The following is a 20,779-nucleotide window of genomic DNA, read 5'->3' as shown; positions in this document are numbered from 1 at the left end:
TGCCAAGCCGTCACGACGGCAAAGTCGGTTCGGCGACCTTGGCGAGGACTCCACTGCAAAAAATAGTCATGTTGGCATGAGTTAATTCTGTGGTCCTTGGCGTGCCGTATGCCGAGATACCTCAGTATCTCTAAGTACTGAAGCTCGCTCATCAACAACTAAATTACTCTAAGAATCTTGAAATTGTCTGTTCCCCTTATCAGATTATCTTTTAAAAGAATTAAAAAAAATTGGCGCCACGAGATTCTTTTACCAAGCATTACTAGTAGAGAGCTGACATTATCCCATCAAATTTCATGCTCCTCAGCTATTCTCAGCTGTAGCAAGGCTAGGAGCCACTATCACGGTACTCGGCACGTTTGCCGAGAAACTACGCGGCACTGCCTCGAGAAATTTTTACATGGCATGATAACCATCATTATTCAAGCATTACCAATTTTACGGTCCATCAAATAGAATAAGCATATCGAGTAACGGTTTCTTGGCACAATGTCTTGCGTTGTAGCAGGACCCTGAAGTTCAAGGATGCTTTATCAATCGACCAGGATCGGCCGTCCACGCGGTCTGGGTCGCGTGGTGAGTGCACCGCATCAATTGTATGAGTTCCAACCAGCTTGCCAAGTAAGCGGATGCAACGAAGGTCAAAATCTCAACTGGGCCTTGATTTCTGCTTGGATCTAGCCTTGTAACCCATCCTCCCGAGCTGAACTTAGTACAACGATATGGCACAGCTGACAAAGCAAATAAACAATTAAGCATAACCACTGATAACACAGCTGAACCTCCTCCACGCGGTAGTAACTCCACCCATCTTTCTTCTACGCCACCGGAATAAGTTTGGGCGACTAAAGAGTCACCTCAGATGTGTCTGCAATCCTCAGTCTCTCTATTCCACGAATTACATCATCTGGGATTTGACTCGAGGGCGAAGTCGCTGGTGGGCTGGATGATGGTGAGCCAGGCCGCTTTCGTAATCTGGGTTTGAGTTTGGGCCTCTGGCTTATAGACGCGTATCGGGGTTTGTATACGTCCTCTTTCCCGCTAAGAACTGGATCGTCCTTTAACGGCGTCTTTATGTTACTGGACGAGGGTTCGGCGTGTCCCCCTGAGGTTGACTGAAGCTGTTCTGCTTGGGGTGTCGTCTCTTGTGATCCCCTTGCGCTGCTGGGGCCTGCAGCTGATTGTGGTTGTTGGCTGGATCTGACTGGGGTTGCCGGCTGCTTTGCAAGCGCTTTCTCCGATGTCTCTGTGGGAGTGTTGGCTGGTGGTGCGTCCTCGGATCTGTTGCTGTGAGCTTCAAACTCAAATAGTACGTTTAAGTACGGATTGCAATCATACCTAGACTGGGATGGCTGATCAGCAGGCTCGTTTGATGCTGTGTTCTGAGGAGCGACCTCTTGACGCGTCATCGTCCGATTGACCTCAGTCACTCGAACACGTCCAACTCCCTCGCGTGTGAGTATGGCATCAATGACGTTTGGTGGAGCAGTCAGTACACTCTTCAAGAGACTCACACCCAACAAAGTTTCCATTCCCCATTGTTGAGTTTTCGGATCTGCCATGAGCCATTTCATCAAGCAGCGCGGGAGTGACGTAAAGAGTGCTAGATCTCGCTCTTCCTTTTCAGATGAGACGTGTAAGATGAGTCTATCCATGGCATTTCCTGCTTCATCCACGGCAATAGCGAGCTTAGGATGGGTGCTCGGAGCCGTCAATCCGTGTTTGTGATTGGGCCCAGTGCCCAGGCACTTGGAACCCTTTTGACGGGTAAGCACAACTTTCTCAGACTGCATGCCTTCGACCGCAAGCATTTCGCCCTTCTTCAAGATGTTCAGAAGTGTCCCCTTGTCCACATCTGTTGTTGTTCGGGGGCTACCGCAATGAAGGGCGATTCTGGCTGACATATTAGCCCCGTCCAGTAATTCAGAGGTTATGAAACTTACCGAAGAATGCCTTCCGCCCTCTGCGCTATATCCCATTCAATCTTCTGCTTCTGTGCAGCTGGGGGAGAATAGCACATGCGGTAGACAAGCTTTGACAAGTAGCGATCCTTGAAACCCAGCCACGTGAACAGCGTATCTAGAAGCGCGATCTCTTCCGCGGTTATGTCAAGGAGAGGGAGCTTGTCCATGAATGTGTTCGCAAACTCCTCATCATCAGGAATAAAGAACTCTTCCGTGGAACCAACAAAGCGGTATTTTTCGCCGTTCCATTTTCCAAGAAATATTCGCTGGGTCAAGAGTTTGTCAGGTTTCATTCATATTTTGGACGTTGCAATCAGGCCATTGAGAAGGCTGAAAAGGTCTCGAATCTCGAATTCTGGTATCCAGTAAGACATGCGTGACAAGACGGTTTTCTCCGTAGCCTCTTCAACCTTGAGGAGGCCCACGAAGAAGTCCTTCAGATATGGATATGGTCTACTCAACTCGGCCAAGTTCCTAATTTTGTGGAGCGGCGACCAAATATATGTGAGATGAGTTTGCCACGCGATGACGCTACCCTGCTCGATGGCGATCAAGCTGTGCTGCAGGAATAGTTTCCTATTGCTCCAAGTCAGCAAACTGGTTTGTGAGATCGCGACATACTAACCGTATGGTGACTCTCTCTGGTTCCGATAACTGGAGCTCATTCAAAGCACGATAAAGTTCAGTCACTTGTTGAATAGATGTTTGACCGGTGGAACGCTGGAGACCTCTCAGCTCATCGATGATGGCAGCCCAGGTGTCAGGAAAGTTCGGAATACAGAGAACCAGTTGATAGAAATGACGTATCGCCAGTGTTTCAAGGGGGGTTGCGTCAGTTCCAGCTGCTAGCGTGAGGACTCTCTTCGAACGCACATAATCTGGCGCACGGAGAAAGCATGAACTGGGTTTTATCCATTCGCCCTTATAGAGGAGAAGTTCGCAAGCATTGAAATTGTCCCTACAAGGTCAGAATATGACTGATACAACAGTGAGTACACCCTTACCAAAGTTTGTCGTCGGATAGAAGTTTGTAATAGGTGCCATCCGGGTATGGCTGCGTACGATTCAGGCGACGAAGGAAGTAGGCGTAGATCCCAAGGACATGTCCCGGATCTTTGACATTTGTTGGCCATGTTTTCTTGATAGTAAGCAGAAGATCAGTGAGGAATTGGTCGCCGGCTTCGTATTGGCAACCGATCTCCCTGAGGAAGTTCCATGAGGAATGATCCACGTGTTTCAGTTTCTGGTCTTTAAGTATAAGGAAACGGAAGCGTTCCTCAGGCAAAAGGAGTAGTGACCAAATACTGATGATATTTTCTGTAGGAACCCATGCCTCAGAAAGGGGATGAAGACGTTGGTCGTGACAAGAGACCTTGACCTGCCTCAGTTGATGCAACAACTTGGCCGAATCGAGGAGTTGCCGTCTGTTTGTGTCCCAGACGCGACGAAGGTATATAACAAACTCATCAGGTTGGTCGTCTGCGAGGCGAAGTGCGGCTGGTGATAGACGCTCTGGATCGCCTTTGTCGATAAGGGGCGGATCCGATTCCAGGGGCTTGAACATTGTGAAAAGATGTTAGATCTGATGACTGAGCTTGAATCGTAGGTCGAAGTTCAACTGTAGGAAAACGCGTCTCGCAAGGTTTCTGATGGCGTATTTAAAAAAGCACGTAGACCAGCCTCGACTCACAGTATCAATACGTTAGGTACAGTGTTCCGGACTTGGGCATCCACCAAAACGCGCCATCTATGGCGGGGTTGGGCCGTCATCGAGCAAGGTACAGGCCCCTCAACCGTCACGATAAAGCCCAAATTATAAACAAAAATCGCGGTGCGTACAGTGCGAGAATTCGACGACAGCAACCCTCACCTCCAATAAAGATGCGCCAACGTGTGATGCGAATTTTGGTTCCTTTCAGCTACCGCTCAAGGAAGCATATCCGGAACAAGCAAGGAGAAATTCGGAATACAGCCCCGAAATATCAGGCTTTTCCTAATTAACGCCATTGGAAAATGGTTTCTGGAGTGATCTACTCTGATAAGGTTGAGGGGTTAGAAGAGGCGCCAGCCCCCACGGCATCAAGGTAAAGAACACCAATAAACACATACGGGCAAAGTATTCGTCGCCCTTACTGTGGCCTAGGTAATATATTGCTTTTGGCTTAAAAGCCAGATACCCTGATGAGATTTTTAAAGGTGCTTGTTGGAGATTCGGTCGTATTTAGGACTAAGTTTTCAGTTAAATAAAGCCTCGTTGAGTGAGTCATAAATGGTTTGAACCCAAAGTTGGAGTGATCTACAGGCGTGTTCAACTTCATATCCCGAAGACGATAAGACTCAGCCCGTCAAGTTGAGATCACCAGTGGACAATTATTTGACCCGGACCAGTTCTGGCTCTTTGTCCCCACTGCCGACGGGTACAATGTTTAACAGATGCAGAGTTTTAACCTTCGCTCAAATTCAATCTCACAATGACTCGATTAACTAAATCAACATAACTTAGAAACGCGCGTAAGATGATCAAAAACGAACCGCGTGAATACATAACAAGAGCAAACAACTCCGTTTCAAACGACTACTTTTGCTCCAGCACCTAGAAAAACAAACGAAGTAGATAGAGCCGACTGTGAATCAGAAAACGGCCGAAAACGACAACCTCGGCTTATCTCCTTTGAGCTGAAGCCACTACATAGCTTCGAAGCTCCCGGTCCAGTATCTGAGATTCTAAGAAGCTTCAGGCGACAGGTCAATGCATCCACGGTGGATGTATCATCCAGGGTAGAAGAAACAGGCGCAGCCTCCTCCGGGGAGCAAGGCGTAGACCTTCTTCTTGACCTGGGCACAAGGAACCGCCGCTGCGGTGTTGTTGTGCTGGGCTTGGATTCCATCTGGAGTTGTTCACTGCTGGTGGGTGCACCAACTGTGCTACCGATCCGTGGCAGCGGTCTCACATCCGAGGGCTATTCCAGGGTGAAGTTCAACGCCTTGAATTCCATCAATTAATTATATGCTTGCTGCTGCGCAAAGTAACATTTGAGCTTACAGATCCATATTCAAATTGCGCAACTATCTTGTTACTCGCTACTAGCTAATGCATCTCACGAGCCGTTGACTCTAAAAACGGAGAGGGTTCTGTAGATGCCGAAACCTCAGCGCTCGGCCGCCGCTTTCTTGTATGGGGTATCAGGATCTTGCGCCTCGACATAGTTTCGGTGATGGGGGCCGTGCCTACAAGCTCATACAAGCGCCCATCCTCATCAGGTTCGGGCGCTTGAGTAGCAGGAAGCTGTTCCGAGGGGATCTCGACTGGAGGTGCTTGTACTGTGATGCAGGTGCCGGCATCCGTGTCGCTTGTGGTGGCGCTTTCACCTCCTGAGCCTCCATCCGATCCAAGCATTCTTCAATGTCGGGTGCACTGTAACCTATTAGCTTCCCCTCGTAAAACCTGTAAGTGAGATGACTTACTCTCGATCCCGTTGGATTGTGATAGGCTGTTCAATGCCTTCGGTCTCGAGTATGTCATTCGCCAACTCAGGAGGTGCATTCAATACACTCTTCACGAGGCTTACACCAAGCTCAGATATGTCAACACGGCCGCCACGGTCGCCGACATAATACTTCGGTGATGTCATGAGCCACTCCATCAGGAGGCGAGGTAATGCAACAGCAATTGCCAATTGTTGTTGCTTTTTGTCAGCTGGAACATGAGCGACAAGTCTGCTTTCTTCCCAGCCGAACGAAGTGCTCAACTTCAGCTGAGGGTACGTATCTTGAGCCACGTTCCCTGGGTCATCCGGGCTATGCTGCTTATCCTTCATGTCTATGCCAGTTAGCTTTGTCTCAGACCACATATCTTCCACTTCCATCATCTCAGCCTGTCGCAAAGCCTGGAGAAGCTCCTCTCTGTCAGAGTCTCTTTCCGTTCGACAACTTCTGAAATAAGCAGCGATCCTGACGCAACTTTTAGTCTCACATACAAGAATGAGTTGTTTGGCTCGGAAGAGCTTACTGTGGGAGCGCCTCGGCCTTCTGGCCAATATCCCATTCAATCACGCGTGGCTTGCTCTCACAAGGCCAGTAAACAGCGTACTTAGCCTGAACTGTTAAATCCTTCTTTTGCATGCCAAGCCACTTGAACAGAGGTTCGAGCCGCATAACTTGACTGCGTGTAAAAGCAAGCATGTTGGCCCGGTCCCTGAACAAGTTGAAAAGGCGCATATCGTCAACAATGAAGAAAGCCGCGTCACCACAGACACGTTTTAGCTCCCCTGTGGGAGTAAGAATGAGGAAAATGGGCTTAGAGGTGAACTCGCTAGGATCCATGAGTTCGTCCAAGTTCTGAACCAAATTGTTGAGATGAGACATCAGAGTGAGAGTCTCGTGAGCGGGGGCGTCGTCTGCGACCCCGAGAATTTGTTTCTGAAGGGCATTCATCGTTAACTCTTGTATCCCAAGGCATTTTACGAAGAATGATTTCAGATGAGGGTAACGTCGACTGAGGTCGGGTTGATAAGGCAGCTCCACGCCATGCGACCAAACACAGTCTCTATGGTAGTTCCATGCAGAATCCCACTGAGTTTTAGGGGGGCAAAAGATATATGGATGGTTCTTGAAGTCCTGTCTGTTGCGTACGGTCAGTACACTCTCCGTATTTCTATTGCTTTCCTTCCAGGGAATACAGACATCATCCATTCTCTGTCTCGGCCACACACATCAAGGTCCTCAAGACCTTGATATAACTCGGATATGTCTTGAAACCGGCTCCCTTTATAGGGATACTTTGTTCGATACTTTGTTCGATGTAGCTTGAGCTCCTCAAGAATGACAGTGTATCTGGTCACGTCTTCTAAAAGAAGCACTTCTTTGTAGAATTTTGCGATCAAGTCGCTCTCGGATGGTGTTGCGTTCCACTCAGCTGGCAGTGGCATCAAGCACTTCTTCGAGTACATGCCCTGGGGGCCATAGCGAAATGAAAGATCAGGGTTACTCCAGCCTTGGGACTGTAGGAGGAGCGAGCCTCTTGTGAAATTATACCTATTTTTACCATCAGCCAAACTCTGTAAGCGCACATACAATCAAAATTGGCCATACCTGATACAATTTGCGACCTTCCTTTCACCTTCGTTACCATCCATGGCTTCCAGATAAACCTCATACAGTAATAGATACAAATCCTTGACTCGTTGCGGGGATGTAATCCTGTACTTTGCATTGAACTTGACATCCAACAAGGTATTAACCCAGAAGCGTAGATCAGACGCGGTTTGACATCCAAGCTGGGGCAGAAACTCCCATTCTCCCAGTGTACCATCTTCTGGGAGAGGGGGGTCAAGACGAGGGAAGGAGGCCTTTTCTCCGGGCAACAAGTAACGACCTCGGAGGCGCCGCAGTTCCGGGAGCGGAATCCAGGTCCTGTCGATCTTGCGCGTCTCTCCATTCTTGAGGAGAACCTTGAGGCCGCCAAGAAACCTCAAGCAGCCCGGGTTCTCGACTAGTCTCCCTCTTTGTTCTGGCCAAACGCGACGCAGATATGACAAAAAGTCTCCCGGATGCTGTTTAGCGTATCTCATAGCATAACGGGAGATTTTCGAGCGCGTGCCCGGTTCGAATAGCGGTGGGTCGGGGCTCGTAGAAGCAGCCATTTTCAATAGGAAAGAATGTATATAATAGCCCAGAAGACGCGTGTTCAACCTGCTGCTTTACACAACGAGTTTGTGAGAGATGTAACGCGGGTATCTTCCGAGGTTAGTGATGTCAGCCTCAAATGATTGAACTTTAACCCAAGGCGGCGATTGGTTGAGAAGAAACATTCCTAAGACTGTCTCAGATGTCCAACCATGAGCTCAAGGCCACGTCTTGTCGCGTGCAACAAAATCAAAGTTGGGCACCATGCACGAAATCGATAATATCTTATTCCAACGATGCAATTTCTCGCCAGCATGTGAGGTTGCTGGAGATTGACATCGATGTCAGAGAATTGGAGACAAATGAGAGGGCTTAGGTTAGGCTGTTTCAAGGAAACGAGTAGAATAAAACGGTCGCAAAAGGATTAATTGTAAACATTCAAATTTAAAAAAGTCAAAAAGGAACGCCATTGGTTTTGTTTATATGTTTTAAGTTTCATAGCCTGGTGTGCTTTTAAGTGAATCGTATTGTATTGCTCATCTCAGAGTTGAAAGATGTTGCTGCGAGTGTCTCATACTTGTAACGCCAAAGAAATAAAAAGAAAATGCAGTCATGGTCAATCATCTCCTCAGTCCAGCTGCAGAACCCAACCTTAGTCAAACCTGCTCTCCTGGAATGTGCTTCGCATCGGCATCTCAGAGTCATAGCTACCAGCCTCCTTCTTCATGTGCCGGTCAAAGCTCTGCGTCGACATCTGAACCTTCTCAAACCAAGTCCTGTCTAGAACAGGAGCCGCAGGAGGACTCTGGCCACGGGATCGAGCTGCCTCGGCTTGGTTGGCGTAGTTGTGGATGGCGAGACTGGAAGCGATCTGGAATGCGCTTCGGATCTGTCGGCCGTTCCAACATCCAGTTGATCGGGCAAGCTCTTCGTAGTGCTTGGCGGCAAAGTCGATGATCTCGTTCTCTTTAATGACGAGAGCGGGTTCCCCGGTCATGCGGTGGCGCTCGGCCTCAATCTGCTTGAGCTTGCCGATGTTGAGGCGGAAGATGTCGCGTGTCTGAGTCTTGTCCAAAGGAGGGTAGTACAGGGAGAGGTGGATACGAGACTTGAAGGCCTCGTCGATTGTGCCGACTCGGTTGGTAGTCAGGAAGAGAAGACCGTTGTAGTACTCCAGAACTCGGAGGAAGACGGAGACAAGAGCATTACGCTTCATGTCCTGCTTGGATCGCTGAGAGAGGAACACGTCCGCCTCGTCAAGCAGAAGAACACAGTCCCAGAGATGGGCGAGGCGGAAGACGTTCTTCAGCGAAGACTCAACCTCATGCGGTGTGAGACCGAGATCGCCACAAGTGATGACAAACAACGGCTTGCGGTTCTCCATAGCGACAGCCTCTGCAGTAGCAGTCTTTCCGACACCAGGAACACCATGCAGAAGCACAACAAGACCACGGCCCTTGCCCTGGATCAGATCCTGGCTAGGTCCCTCGGTCGCGGCATCAGCATACTTGCGCTCAAGGACCTTCCGCTGGAAGTGCGACATGACAAGTCCGCGCACAACATCCTTGTAGTCGCTCTGGATGCGGAGGTTCTCAAAGACACCAGGCTCGCGTCGCACGGGCTTGAGAACGTTGAGATCAATTGGCAAGAAGCGACGCTCACGAAGAGCATAAGCGAACATACGCTTAGGAAGAAGAACAAGATCCTCATCGCGAAGCTCCAAAGCCTTGGGGTTGGTCTCAAAGGTTCGGCTGCCCTTAACACGGACGCGGAGGAAAGCGTCAACCGCAAGGTTATCTCTTCGCTGACGGGCCTCGACACCATCGGCGTGCTGGATGATCTCGTTCTGGGAGTATGCCAGGTTCTGGCGGGTGCCGTTGAACCAGTGCTGGATAGGCATCTCGTCGTCCTTGATCTCGCATCGCGAAGACTTGATGATCGTGAGCTGATGAAATCGCGGGCGCCAGTCAGGCATCTTCTGGTAAGCCTCTGTGAGATCGACGATGACATCGCTCTCGACGAACTCAGGATGTCGCATCTTCTCGTAGTCCTCATTGTCGAGGATCTCCTCCTCAGGCTCGGTGCGATGAGAGGGAGGGTTCCTTGTCAAAGTCCAAGCGCTGTACTGCTGGTGGCGGTCATCCAAGTAGTTGATGAACTTGCGGCCCTGGTCTTGCATTGAGCTGAGAAGCTGCTTGTAGTCGTGGCGGTATCGGATGGGGAAGGCCTCGAGGGAGTCAATTGATCGCTCTCCAATGAACGATTCAATCTCGAACTTGCGTCGGACAGCGCCAAAGGTGTTGCCATCATGATCGATGTAGTAAGCGGAGATCTTGAACTTGGAGTTCTCATCGATCTGCTGCTCATCTGCGAAGAAGTCCCAGCCAGAGGTGGGATAGGATGTCTCGGGCTCGGGGCTTCGGACCTTGTAGACACGCCAGATCTCGTGGTAACGGCCGCCTGTCTCGCCAGATGCAGGCATATAGATGAGATCGCCGACGCGGAAGAGAGACCAGAGATCGTCGAACTTGACGCGGTCGGCGGTTGAGCCCTCGAAGCGGTTGTAAAGAGGAAGCACTTCCTTGTCGACAAAGTCAACGTAGCATCGCATGTCGCGCAGCGCCTCGGGACTGTCCATCAAATTATCGTAGTCTTCATCGGCGTCGGAGTCAACCGACTCAATGCTTGAAGCCTCAGATGTTTGAGAAGCGGCATCATCACCATCTTCAGCAGCCTCTTCCTCATCAACAACCTCTGCCTCAGTCTCTTCAGCGACATCGACAACCTCGGAGCTTTCGCTGCCAATGTCCTCGAAGTCAGCCCACTTATCTTCAAGAGTCGCAAGGATCTCTCGCATCTTGGGTTGGAAGTGGACTAGAGTCTTGAAGGGTCGCATGAATGTCCGGGGAGACGATCGCTTCTCGGTGTCGTTCATAAGAGCTGTCAAATGGCCCAAGATGGGCTGGGACTGGATACGAATGCGCTGGATCTCAGAGTCGGAAGATGGCTGGCTATCCCTCTCGCGACGAGCCCTCTCATAGGCGTCGGTCTTGCGATGAGGTGTCTCAATAACACCGCCGCCAGGGTAGTACATGTACTTCTGACGGAGACGAGCCATCTCCTCACGTCGACGAAGACCATGCTCGCGACGGATCTGAGCCTGGGTACCAGTACCCGACATCAGAACGTCAATGGCATAATCAGGCTCATCGATGTCTTGGAATCTGTTCTTGAAGTTCTCGAAGTTGACCTTTCGGACTTCTGGAATCTTGGGCCGCCATTTGGCAGCAGTTCGGCGTCGGTCAGCGAGGATGCGCTCGCGTCGCTCTGCCTCTTGCTTGAGAGCCATGTATTCGAGATCATTCTCTTTGTGATTGCGTGTGTTGCGCGTGTTGTTTGTGGTGCGACGGCCGCCACGCTTGGCCCTTGTTTGTGCAGTACGCGCCATTGTGAATGAAGGAGATATGGTTGGAGTTGGTGTGAATGGATATGATGGTGTTGAGGTCTGGAGATGATGTTGTCTTATAACAAAATGCACATTGCAAAAGCTTCTGGCCTAATCAGGCAGCTCACACATGCCTGCATGCATTATCATCGTGAATTCGGTACGAAGATTGATTGCCAAGATGCCTTGCCGGGCTGAGTCACTTCCCGTGCCGTGTTGCACACAAACCCCCTGTACTCCCGTAGGACTACAGGCAGCAATGCCGCTGAGAGTTGTGGCGAAGCGCCCAAGCGTCGCATGGGTGTCAGAAAAGAATTGGCTCGTCTTCAAATAAATTCGCTGCTTTCAGTTCCAGGCTTTCTGTCATCCTTCCGTCTCCGCTAAGAGGGCCTCCCGCCAGCTCAGTCTCACCTCAGCGACCCCCCGCTAACGAGCCAATGGTTCCGTAGACAGTGTTTGAGGATTCACAGCTAGCAGATCCCTCAAGGCAGCAACCAGGGTGGCTTGGAATGCGGTGTATCGTGAATACGATGCAGGAGCCTATCAAGCCGCCATATAATTGAACCTTCAATGGCTTATCGAATGTGATAATCATGCAGTCATTGCAGGCCAGTTTCACCAGTCTCAAATGAGTAACTTTGCTATGACTGGAGGTGAAGCCCTACTTGACCGAACGGCACTTCGGGTACCAGCCTGCCAGCCCCCTCGATCTTTTTCATGTGAGATCTCGGCAATTACCAATGGAGACATAGCGCGATGACGAATCTCCAGCTTGAGGATAGAGGTACCAGTATATCCTCCATCTTGAAGAGTGACCGGCGCAGTATTGTAAGAAACCCTAGCCTGAATGAGGTCTCAATTCTAACGAGCCTAGGGCTGGCTGGAAGACTTTTAGACATGCACAATACTTTGAGATTCGTGTAACAACAACAAGAAAGCTATCGGAACTTTGTATCCAATGTATCCTATCCTGCGATCCAAGACCTTGTCCTAATTCGTGGTCGGAAAGTTACTCAAGCGACCGCCATCGACGACTATGACTGTGCCATTACAATATCCACCCGCTCGAGATGCAAGATATAGGAAGGTTCCCGACATATCCTTCTCATCTCCCATTCTTCGAAGTGGTGCCATTGAGGTTGGCACGGCACCAGGCTGTCCCGACTCATCGGTGTACATCTTGACGATAGGCTCTGACATTTCGCTGGGGAATACTGTGCAACGTTAGAATGCCACCTTTTGACTGATCGATGAATTGACTCACATCCAGGAGCGATGCAGTTGGCTCTGATGTTCCACTGGGGAAGGGCAACAGCAAGCTGCTTGGCTGCTAGAACAGCTCCAGCCTTGGACTGTCCATATGCCCAACCGCCGGGGGCTTTCTTGTTGAATGCGGCGATGGAGCTGGTAACGATGACTTGTGAAGTCTGCTCGACATTTCCCTTCTCGTTGCCCTTCTTCAAAAGTGGGAGAAAGGCCATGCTGGTGAACCAAACCGACGCGGTATTGATGGCGAACGTGTTGACATAGTCACCGAAATCAGTGTCAAAGTTGGACTTGGCCCATTCTTCCAAGGTTGTTTCGGGAGTGATTGGCTTTACTTGGGGTCCTCCGATACCAGAGTTGCAAACCAACAGGTTGACGTACCCAGTGTCCTTCTCAATCTGAGAGACCATGTTCTGCAAATCTGACTTGGAGGTGACGTCGCACTGAACCCCAACGACCTTGTCGCCCAATGAGCTGGCGACTTCGTCCAGTTTTTCCTTCCTTCTGCCAGCAATGTAGACCTTTGCGGCACCGTTTTGGAGCAACGCCTTGACGAACATGAGGCCGATGCCTGTAATACGATCAGTTGTGATCCGTGCTTGAGGGGCTCACTGACCTGAACCTCCGCCTGTCACGACCGCGACAAGGCCATCGAGCCTGAAGAGTGAGCCAGCGCTGAGTTGTTCTGAATACATGATCGCTATGTGATTCGAGAAAGTTTTCTGTAGAGAGCTGAGTCGTTAGTCGTGTATCTCGAAAGTTGAGGCAATTCATTGATCATCGAGCCCCGCTTACGCAGTCAACAAGGAGTCATATCGGCGACCCCACTCTCATGTCAACCAGAACCTACAGTATTTTATTATCCCCACCGCAAGAAATCTTCTGCTTTTATTGAGTGATTCTTTTGATCACAGCCTCTGATTTGAATTTATATGAATACTCCTATGGGGTTGGACCTCCGCGCAGGCTAGAATGGCAGCCATAGCCGCGGCTCGGTTCGGCCGAGAACTCCACTACATCTCTTGCAATTCCGAGACTCGAAATTTCTACCGTCTGAAACGTATACTGGGAAGGGAAGCATACTAACTACTAGTAATTGGGTCAAGAAAGACTAGATAGGGCTCATGCAAACCAATACCAGTGGCAGAAGTTTGGCGCGTTTTGCTGCCAGCACCTGATTATGGACTGTGCGGAAGCTGCGGAACGACAAGACATCCCGGTATCTTAGCTATCAAAAGCTTAAATCAACACGTGTAACTGATAGCTAATAATCTATTTGCTATGTTCTGATATTAGTGGCATGATGGCATCTAAAATCATACGGTTGTCATAAGCGAAAGCACTAGGCAAGTCAGAAAAGTCTGAATAACTATGAATCGCAGCTGGGCGTACATGATACGACAATGTATAAATTCCAAAGGTTAAGCCAACGTGCATTCTTACCATCAATCAACTCAATCCTGAAAACATCTTTCCTTTCACTCACTGCAGAGTTTCCAATAGACTCGAAACATACCTACCAATGACAGAACCTGCAAACGGACGCCTTCTCACTGATGACCAGAGCTTGCAAAAGCTCGGGCTAGACAGATCTCAACCTGTGAGCTGGGAAGACGGCCTACGCAGTCGCGGTATCGAAAGTGGAGAGTGGGAGTGGTGGTACGCGGATGCGCATCTTCAAGACGGCTGGTTCCTGCAGGTGGCCTTCTTCTACATAACAGAAGGGGACGGTCCCAAGACTGGACTCATTGATCTGAACATTGCCAAGGATGGCAAGAAGCTATGTGACTTTCATAAGCGTATTAGCAATCTCCCTTCCGAAATCGTTGTGGCAAAAGATCGGTGTGATCTCCAGTATCGCAAGAGTTACTTCCGCAGTGTCAATGGCCTCAGCAAGTATCACATCTTTGTCGACCCTGATGAGATGGAAGGATTTGGTTTCGACGTGGTGATCAAGAGAACTACTCCATCATATCGGCCGGGCTCAGGTCGATGGGATGTGGAGGGTCGTCACTTCTCATGGTTCGTAGCTGTCCCTGGTGGCCAACTGACCGGAGAAGTCACCGTCAACGGCACCAAGACCAAGGTTGAAGGCAATGCCTACCACGATCACAACTGGGGCAACGTCCCGATGGAAACCATCCTAGATAACTGGCTCTGGGGACGCGCTGATGTCGGCGGGCTCTCTATAGTGTCCGCATCAGTGCGGTTCCGACAAGATTGTGGGGGTAGAGAGGTGCCTCTACTCTTCGTCGTCCGTGGAAACGAGGTCCTGGTGGACGTGAGCGACGATCAACTTGTTTGCTTGGAGGGAGTCAAGATCGCGCAGCCAGACACAGGCAAGCCGACCAGCTCTGATTGTATCTACCTTGTGAAGTCAGCAGGTGACAACTTTGCGCAGGTTCGCTTTGATGGGCAGCAGAAGGTGATTGCGTCTTTTCCTTACCCGACTACGAGTCAAGAGTGGGAGACTCGGTATACAAGATATGCTGGGATGGTAACGATCAATATCACAAATGGAGACAAGCGAGTTTATGTCTCTGATCATGGCAGCTTGGAGGTTATGGACTTCTTTGGACGAAAGAAGGTATAAAGGGGATCATGGGTAAACCCTTGCTTCATCCTTATCCCCAAAACCAGTGTTGATTGGTTTACAGCGTTATAGATCTATACATGGCTCGAAATTAGGAACAATACATCTAATCTCTTTTATTCAACTGTGGGCTTTCATCGCATGAGGTTGAAAGTGAAAGCATATAGCATGATCAACTCTTTTTGACTTTCCATTACCATGATACAACTCCCCTGCACGCTAGCCAAATCAGTATATGCATAAGCAGCTCCTACTAACACACTTAAGCTCTTCCTGGGCATGGCTGTAATTGAAGCTGACAGAACTGCACGTTCATTCGCCCAAACCAACAGTCATCGCCACGGCTCGGCTCGGCCAAGAACCGGCGGTCAATTCCGATTCCGAGACTGGGTAATGTTTGATCTCCAATTTCTTCAGACACCAGGGAAATGGTTCAGTAAACGAAGCAGGAAACATGGAATATTCATAGACGAAGAGCATAGTGAGGAGTGTAGTATCTGAGGCTGCAGCGTGACACAGGCCAAACCACCTAAGATTGAGGCTGGTTGCACAATCACAAATCTGCCTTGGCTGAAGCCTAGGCAGACATGATCACTATAGATTAAATAAATTTAGGGCGTATGACAGAACTTTGCATTTCTACACAAGTATATAGCTATCAGAGAGATATCTAATACTCTGCCAATACCCTCACGAGCCCCAACGCTTCCTCCACGACCAAGGCCACCAGTTCGACACAATGTCACAAAATGAGAACACCGGGCATACAGCTCCGGTACAACAGATAGGCGATAAAAATGAACAAACTTCGGAAGCCGACGTGTTGGCCATGATCGAAAGAATCCGTAACAGGTCAGGCGAAGATATAGCTGCCGACTCAGAGAGGCTTGCTGCGGAAGCAAAGCGGTTTTATCAAGAACAAATGCGCATTCGGTCACAGAAGCAAAGAGAGCAGATGATTTATATTGCGAAACTGGCTCTGGCCGTTGCTTTCATTGTTGGGGTATGGTACTGGCTCTGGTAAATGTCTGTCGGATTGAAGGCTTTGTGGAACCTTCAATTCCGTCATCTACTCAAATCTTACTTTGAAAGAATTGAGGCGGTGGACACGAGAGGATCGTGAGCCTCGGCTGGTAGCGAAAATGGATCAGAAAGGAGCCCAAATGTTAGTTGCGCTGATCACGCCATCTCGACCCCGCCCAGGCTCAAATGAGGTCATTTTGTCTTTTATCAACTTATTGCCTCAAGAAAATCTTTCCAAACTTCAAGAGCAGACTCAAGACCACCCGTGACTATACCCATCAATACGAAACATCATGAGTGCACAGAACTCAGCTGCGCAAGGGGTCCAGGCCCAGCAGCCAGGAGGCGCTAAAATATCGCCCAAAGTCCTGCTTATCGCTATGGTGAGTACAACTCAGTTATTGTGATAACATCAAACTAATGGCGAAAAGTTCTACGAAGAGTCAAGCAATTGGCTTTCTCCTGAGAGTGCTCTTCAGTTCTCTCATAAAGTGCGTGTTCCGGGCTTGGCTAGGGGCTACGAAGATATCCATGTCACAGAGAATGGCGAAGTCGCACTTTTGGTAGTCGGAACTGCCCGTAAGAATCCAACTCCCTTCAAAAGCCTTTCTCTGACCCGAAGTAGTTATCAACGCATCTTTATCGATCAGTGCTCTCCTGACATCGCCACTCTTCGACCTCACAAAGTCATACTTTGTCCTGACTGGTATTGCAGGCGTTAATCCCAAGCGAGCTACTATTGGATCGGTTGCCTTTGCCAAATTCGCCATTCAGGTTGACACGCAGCTTGAGTTTGATGCGAGAGAAGTCCCCGAGGAATGGGGGTCAGGGTTTGTTCCTATGGGAGCAGACAGGCCTGACCAGTTTCCCGGTATCGTGCATGGCTCTGAAGTATTCGAGCTTAATGCAAACTTGAGAGACTATGCTCTTTCCGTAGCCAGGACTGTTGCGCTTACAGATTCACCAAAGGCTGCTGAGCATCGGGCTTTATGGAAGAACTCTACTGGTGGTGTTTTTGACGCAGCGGCTCAGGACCCAACTGTTCTTGAGGGAGATGTTCTGTCTTCCAATACCTTCTGGCATGGTCATAGAATCTCCGAGGCTATGGAGAAAGTTGCAAAGGTCTATACTTCAGGACAAGGAGAGTACGCAATGACAGCCCAGGAAGATAATGCCCTTCTGGCTGGTCTCTTGAACGCAGCACTCCAAGGGAAGGTTGACTTTTCCCGAATCCTCCTGATTCGATCTGCTTCCAACTTCGACAGAGGACATGAGGATAAACCCCATCAACTTCCTTTCGTTATGGACAAAGGTGGTTTGGGGCCATCTACTCGCAACCTTTATCTTACTGCTCTGAAGGTAGTTGAGGGGATCTTGGAGGAGTGGTCCAACAGATTCGAGGCTGGAATCCCTGCTCAGAATTATATCGGTGATATTTTTGGCTCACTTGGTGGCACACCTGGTTTTGGTGACAAGCAAAATGTTGAGCAAATAAGATCCCACTGAATATGGCCATGGGCTTGCTTACGATCTTCCATAAAATTCATCGTAACTACATAGACTTGATACAACCGCTTGGCTCTGGAGGCCGAACAGACATACAAATGGGGATATGAATGACAATCTCGCCAAACATTTATCATACTTCTTTGAGCGATTTGAAATTATTTGTGCCTAGCGAATTCAATCAAGGATTTTGCGTCTCTCGAAGCAATCCAGATTTCAGTTCAGCTACAAGCCTATGCGAGATGGCTTAGGGCAACGTCCCAGGGGCCTTCATGGCAGCGGCAGGCTTAGGGTTCGAATAGAAACAAGTGCAGGGACTATTGAGAAACCACTTATACATCCTTTGGCTCGAGTGCCTTAACCCACTCGTCCATCAACAAGGAATTTTTACTTTACTTACTCATGAGTCCTTGGAACCAAATGATAAGCCTCCAATATATCTGTTTAGTATGGCTAGGGGAGGAAAGAAAACCCAGAACCTTTATCTTAAATGATCAAAATACTTAGGTAACTTAATATAAGTTTAGGATAAATTTAGGATACCTTTTGTAGAGTTTATTTCAATACCTCATATCAAGGTCTAGTATTTTCTTGCTGTCTGATGCACGGATACTCCAGCTAGACAAGCTTATGGTTCTTTTGTCCCCAGAGTTTGTGCTATGAGCTCAAATAGGGCATAGCATTCATCCCACATAGCAGCCAGTAAGCCTCTGGTCAGAATAACTGATTCTAGCCACAGTTACTTCAACTCTGGAATAAAAGCAAGCCCGACACATAGATGATAACAATAGATAAATTTGGACCGCAATGAACAAACCAAGTTTGCGAGGGGTTGTAAATTTTCGTATTCTTTTCTTGGAGGTGATACGAGGGCTGTTGATTGGGTGCCGTTTTAGTCGTAGCTCGACCTGGAGGGTGAAGCGTCGAACCGCGGAGATACGCTATTCTCATGATGATATGACACGTATGATCTGACCGAAAGGCATTCCACTTCACAAAACATGCCGTCTTGCTTCTTGTGAAGCCGAGAAATCTCCTAGTTTTCTCCTCTCTAGTTGAACATGTACTAGCTTAGCCCTCACTGCCCTGAAATTTCCATGTTTTTTCTTGCGCATCACCGTCCTTGGTTTAGCAGTCCGGTCAGATAAAGGGCATCTATTTAGCGAAGAACAAGTCTCAACCTATTTATCAAGAGCTGATTTCATAGGGAGTTAAGTACTTGGCTCAGTATTGAGATATGCAAGTTGACGTTTTCAGGTGACCATTTCGGACTCACCGGTGATCAGGGCTATGGACTCGAGGTCAACCACTAAACCATGTCCGTCCCATCATGCGTCAGTAACAGCTGTCATATTACCAAGCACTCAAATATAGATCTCCGCGCTCTAGTACTATTTGTTGAGCCATAACATGGCCTGCTAATGGTAGTATAAAGATCGACGGGCTCTGCCTACTGCTTGGGTCTAGGAAATCTGACCTAACAATTATCCAATATTTGCAACTACTTCCACTTTATCCTATTTCACCATGTCTCGCATGGTGACAACATGCTGGACCCTTGCTCCAGTAACCAGTCAAATCCTTCCAACTGCCAGTAGAGCTGCTGCTTCTACTGCTTTTGTCAGAAACCTCTCACTTCCAACCAAGCGCGGTCCGGTGATCGGAGCCAGATCCTTTTCGTCGAACATTAGGACCAACAGTCGAGTCAGCCATACTCTTCTCGTTCCAGTACTGGCTGTATCCACGGGGCTTGCTTTCAGTTATTATATTTACCAACGAGGCCCCCAGCCAGTGAAGCTGGGCCTAGTGCCAGAGAAACCAAATTGTGCACACTGCGTGGACGAGAAGCCAGAGGTGATCCAAGAGAAACCTGTTGGATGTTGTGAAGACGAACAAACCACTGCCTATCAGGAGAAGCCTCTTTCATGCTGCGTCGATGATGAGGTAGGTTGCATCACTGACTCAGGCTCGGGTATAGCTGACCATCCCAGGCATCCGTAGCCATGGTGCCTGCTATCGGAGGGGATCATAAGCACAAGATCTTTGAGACAGTTGACGACGAAACATTACTGATCTCAAAGCTCCCCAAAGAAGACGCTATTCTCACGACTGCGCCAAATGTCCCTCCATCTATCACAAGAGACCATCCAGCTCTCGTCAGAGTTCCACTGGTGACTACAACTAAGTTAGCACAGTTGACCAGCCAGTATAAGTACGAACAGTGGACTTTCAACGGCACTGTCCCTGGCCCTTTCATTCGGGCCAAAGTCGGAGATATCGTGGAGCTGAGCCTCACAAACAAAGACCCTGCAGGCAATCCTCACAATATCGACTGCCACGCATTTACCGGTCCCGGTGGTGGTGCCGCTGTTACTACCGCTGAAGAGGGCGAAACCAAGGTCGGTCGCTTCAAGCTCCTTTACCCCGGCCTCTACGTCTACCATTGTGCTGCCGCGCCTGTTCCCGTTCACATTGCCAACGGCATGTACGGTCTCATGTACGTGCAGCCGGAAGGCAATGACCTACCACCCGTGGACAAGGAGTATTATGTTATGCAGAGCGAGTTCTACCATGAACCACCAGAGGTTGATGATGATGGTCGACGATCCGAAATAGTCGAGTTCTCGTACCCCAATGGTCTTCGTGAAGAACCTCAAGTCGTTGCCTTCAACGGTAGCGAGTCTGCCTTGACAAGAGATCATCCTCTCAAGGCTCATGTCGGTGACGATGTGCGGATCTTCTTCGGAAATGCTGGACCAAACCTTACCAGTTCATTCCACATCATCGGTACGCATTTCAAGAATGTGTACCGAGATGGTGGCGTTACCAGCAACCCATCAAAGGGAATTCAGACCGTTTCTGTTCCTTGCGGTGGGTCAACGATCGTCGACTTGAAGATGGCTGTCCCAGGAACGTATACCCTGGTTGACCATTCCATTTTCCGCCTGGACAAAGGTGCAGTGGGCTTTCTGAATGTTTCTGGTCCGCAGAATCCCGGCATCTATCAGAGTTCTCAACCGCCAAGGCCTTGCGTGGGTTGCAAATTGCACTCCTGATCAGATCATGGGCTTTTATGAGATGGTGCTAGCAGGCATGGGGAACGGCTGAATGGCTACAGGCTTAGCATCTCCGGCTTTCCGAGTCAACAGTCTCTTTAGGTATAGTCTAGTTGAGGTTCAGTTTGTTGTTGTGGGGACATTCTTGAAGATATTGAAACGGGCGTTGGCAATGGCTTATCAGGTTTTAGTGGCGATGAGGTTTATGTCACAATTTTTGACAACTCGAGGGGTTCGGCTATTTTACCACCATACAGGACGGATTGTTGAACGGCCTTCAACGTTTTTCTTCACTTGGCGA

The 20,779-nt window shown here is 49.1% G+C and overlaps 7 protein-coding genes across 7 annotated transcripts; 3 read left to right on the top strand and 4 right to left on the bottom strand.

Annotated features, from left to right (window-relative positions):
- Positions 1 to 845: 845 nt before the first annotated feature.
- On the bottom strand, positions 846 to 3,528 carry FPRO_14290 (uncharacterized protein; the record flags this gene model as incomplete). The annotated part of the gene is made up of 6 exons (XM_031219298.1): positions 846 to 1,281; positions 1,339 to 1,893; positions 1,944 to 2,230; positions 2,375 to 2,540; positions 2,590 to 2,922; positions 2,969 to 3,528. The coding sequence occupies 6 exons, from the start codon at positions 3,526 to 3,528 to the stop codon at positions 846 to 848; spliced, it is 2,337 nt and encodes a 778-aa protein (XP_031085071.1).
- A 1,664-nt stretch (positions 3,529 to 5,192) lies between these two features.
- Positions 5,193 to 7,606, bottom strand: FPRO_14289 (uncharacterized protein; the record flags this gene model as incomplete). The annotated part of the gene is made up of 5 exons (XM_031219297.1): positions 5,193 to 5,379; positions 5,430 to 5,915; positions 5,974 to 6,585; positions 6,648 to 6,998; positions 7,056 to 7,606. 5 exons carry the CDS (start codon positions 7,604 to 7,606, stop codon positions 5,193 to 5,195), a joined length of 2,187 nt encoding a protein of 728 aa, XP_031085070.1.
- Positions 7,607 to 8,241: 635 nt separating this feature from the next.
- Positions 8,242 to 11,037, bottom strand: FPRO_14288 (uncharacterized protein; the record flags this gene model as incomplete). Its single annotated transcript, XM_031219296.1, has 1 exon — positions 8,242 to 11,037. One exon carries the CDS (start codon positions 11,035 to 11,037, stop codon positions 8,242 to 8,244), a length of 2,796 nt encoding a protein of 931 aa, XP_031085069.1.
- A 987-nt stretch (positions 11,038 to 12,024) lies between these two features.
- FPRO_14287 (uncharacterized protein) lies at positions 12,025 to 12,995 on the bottom strand (the record flags this gene model as incomplete). The annotated part of the gene is made up of 3 exons (XM_031219295.1): positions 12,025 to 12,248; positions 12,299 to 12,871; positions 12,917 to 12,995. 3 exons carry the CDS (start codon positions 12,993 to 12,995, stop codon positions 12,025 to 12,027), a joined length of 876 nt encoding a protein of 291 aa, XP_031085068.1.
- Positions 12,996 to 13,822: 827 nt separating this feature from the next.
- Positions 13,823 to 14,893, top strand: FPRO_14286 (uncharacterized protein; the record flags this gene model as incomplete). The annotated part of the gene is made up of 1 exon (XM_031219294.1): positions 13,823 to 14,893. One exon carries the CDS (start codon positions 13,823 to 13,825, stop codon positions 14,891 to 14,893), a length of 1,071 nt encoding a protein of 356 aa, XP_031085067.1.
- Positions 14,894 to 16,209: 1,316 nt separating this feature from the next.
- On the top strand, positions 16,210 to 17,422 carry FPRO_14285 (putative purine nucleoside permease; the record flags this gene model as incomplete). Its single annotated transcript, XM_031219293.1, has 3 exons — positions 16,210 to 16,299; positions 16,348 to 16,495; positions 16,542 to 17,422. The coding sequence occupies 3 exons, from the start codon at positions 16,210 to 16,212 to the stop codon at positions 17,420 to 17,422; spliced, it is 1,119 nt and encodes a 372-aa protein (XP_031085066.1).
- Positions 17,423 to 18,949: 1,527 nt separating this feature from the next.
- Positions 18,950 to 20,478, top strand: FPRO_14284 (uncharacterized protein; the record flags this gene model as incomplete). Its single annotated transcript, XM_031219291.1, has 2 exons — positions 18,950 to 19,366; positions 19,414 to 20,478. 2 exons carry the CDS (start codon positions 18,950 to 18,952, stop codon positions 20,476 to 20,478), a joined length of 1,482 nt encoding a protein of 493 aa, XP_031085065.1.
- Between the last annotated feature and the right edge of the window lie 301 nt (positions 20,479 to 20,779).

The sequence above is a fragment of the Fusarium proliferatum genome, assembly GCF_900067095.1.
Source record: "Fusarium proliferatum ET1 genome assembly, contig: FPRO_scaffold008, whole genome shotgun sequence".
Classification (NCBI taxonomy): domain Eukaryota; kingdom Fungi; phylum Ascomycota; class Sordariomycetes; order Hypocreales; family Nectriaceae; genus Fusarium; species Fusarium proliferatum.
This window is presented reverse-complemented; position numbering and strand designations above follow the sequence as displayed.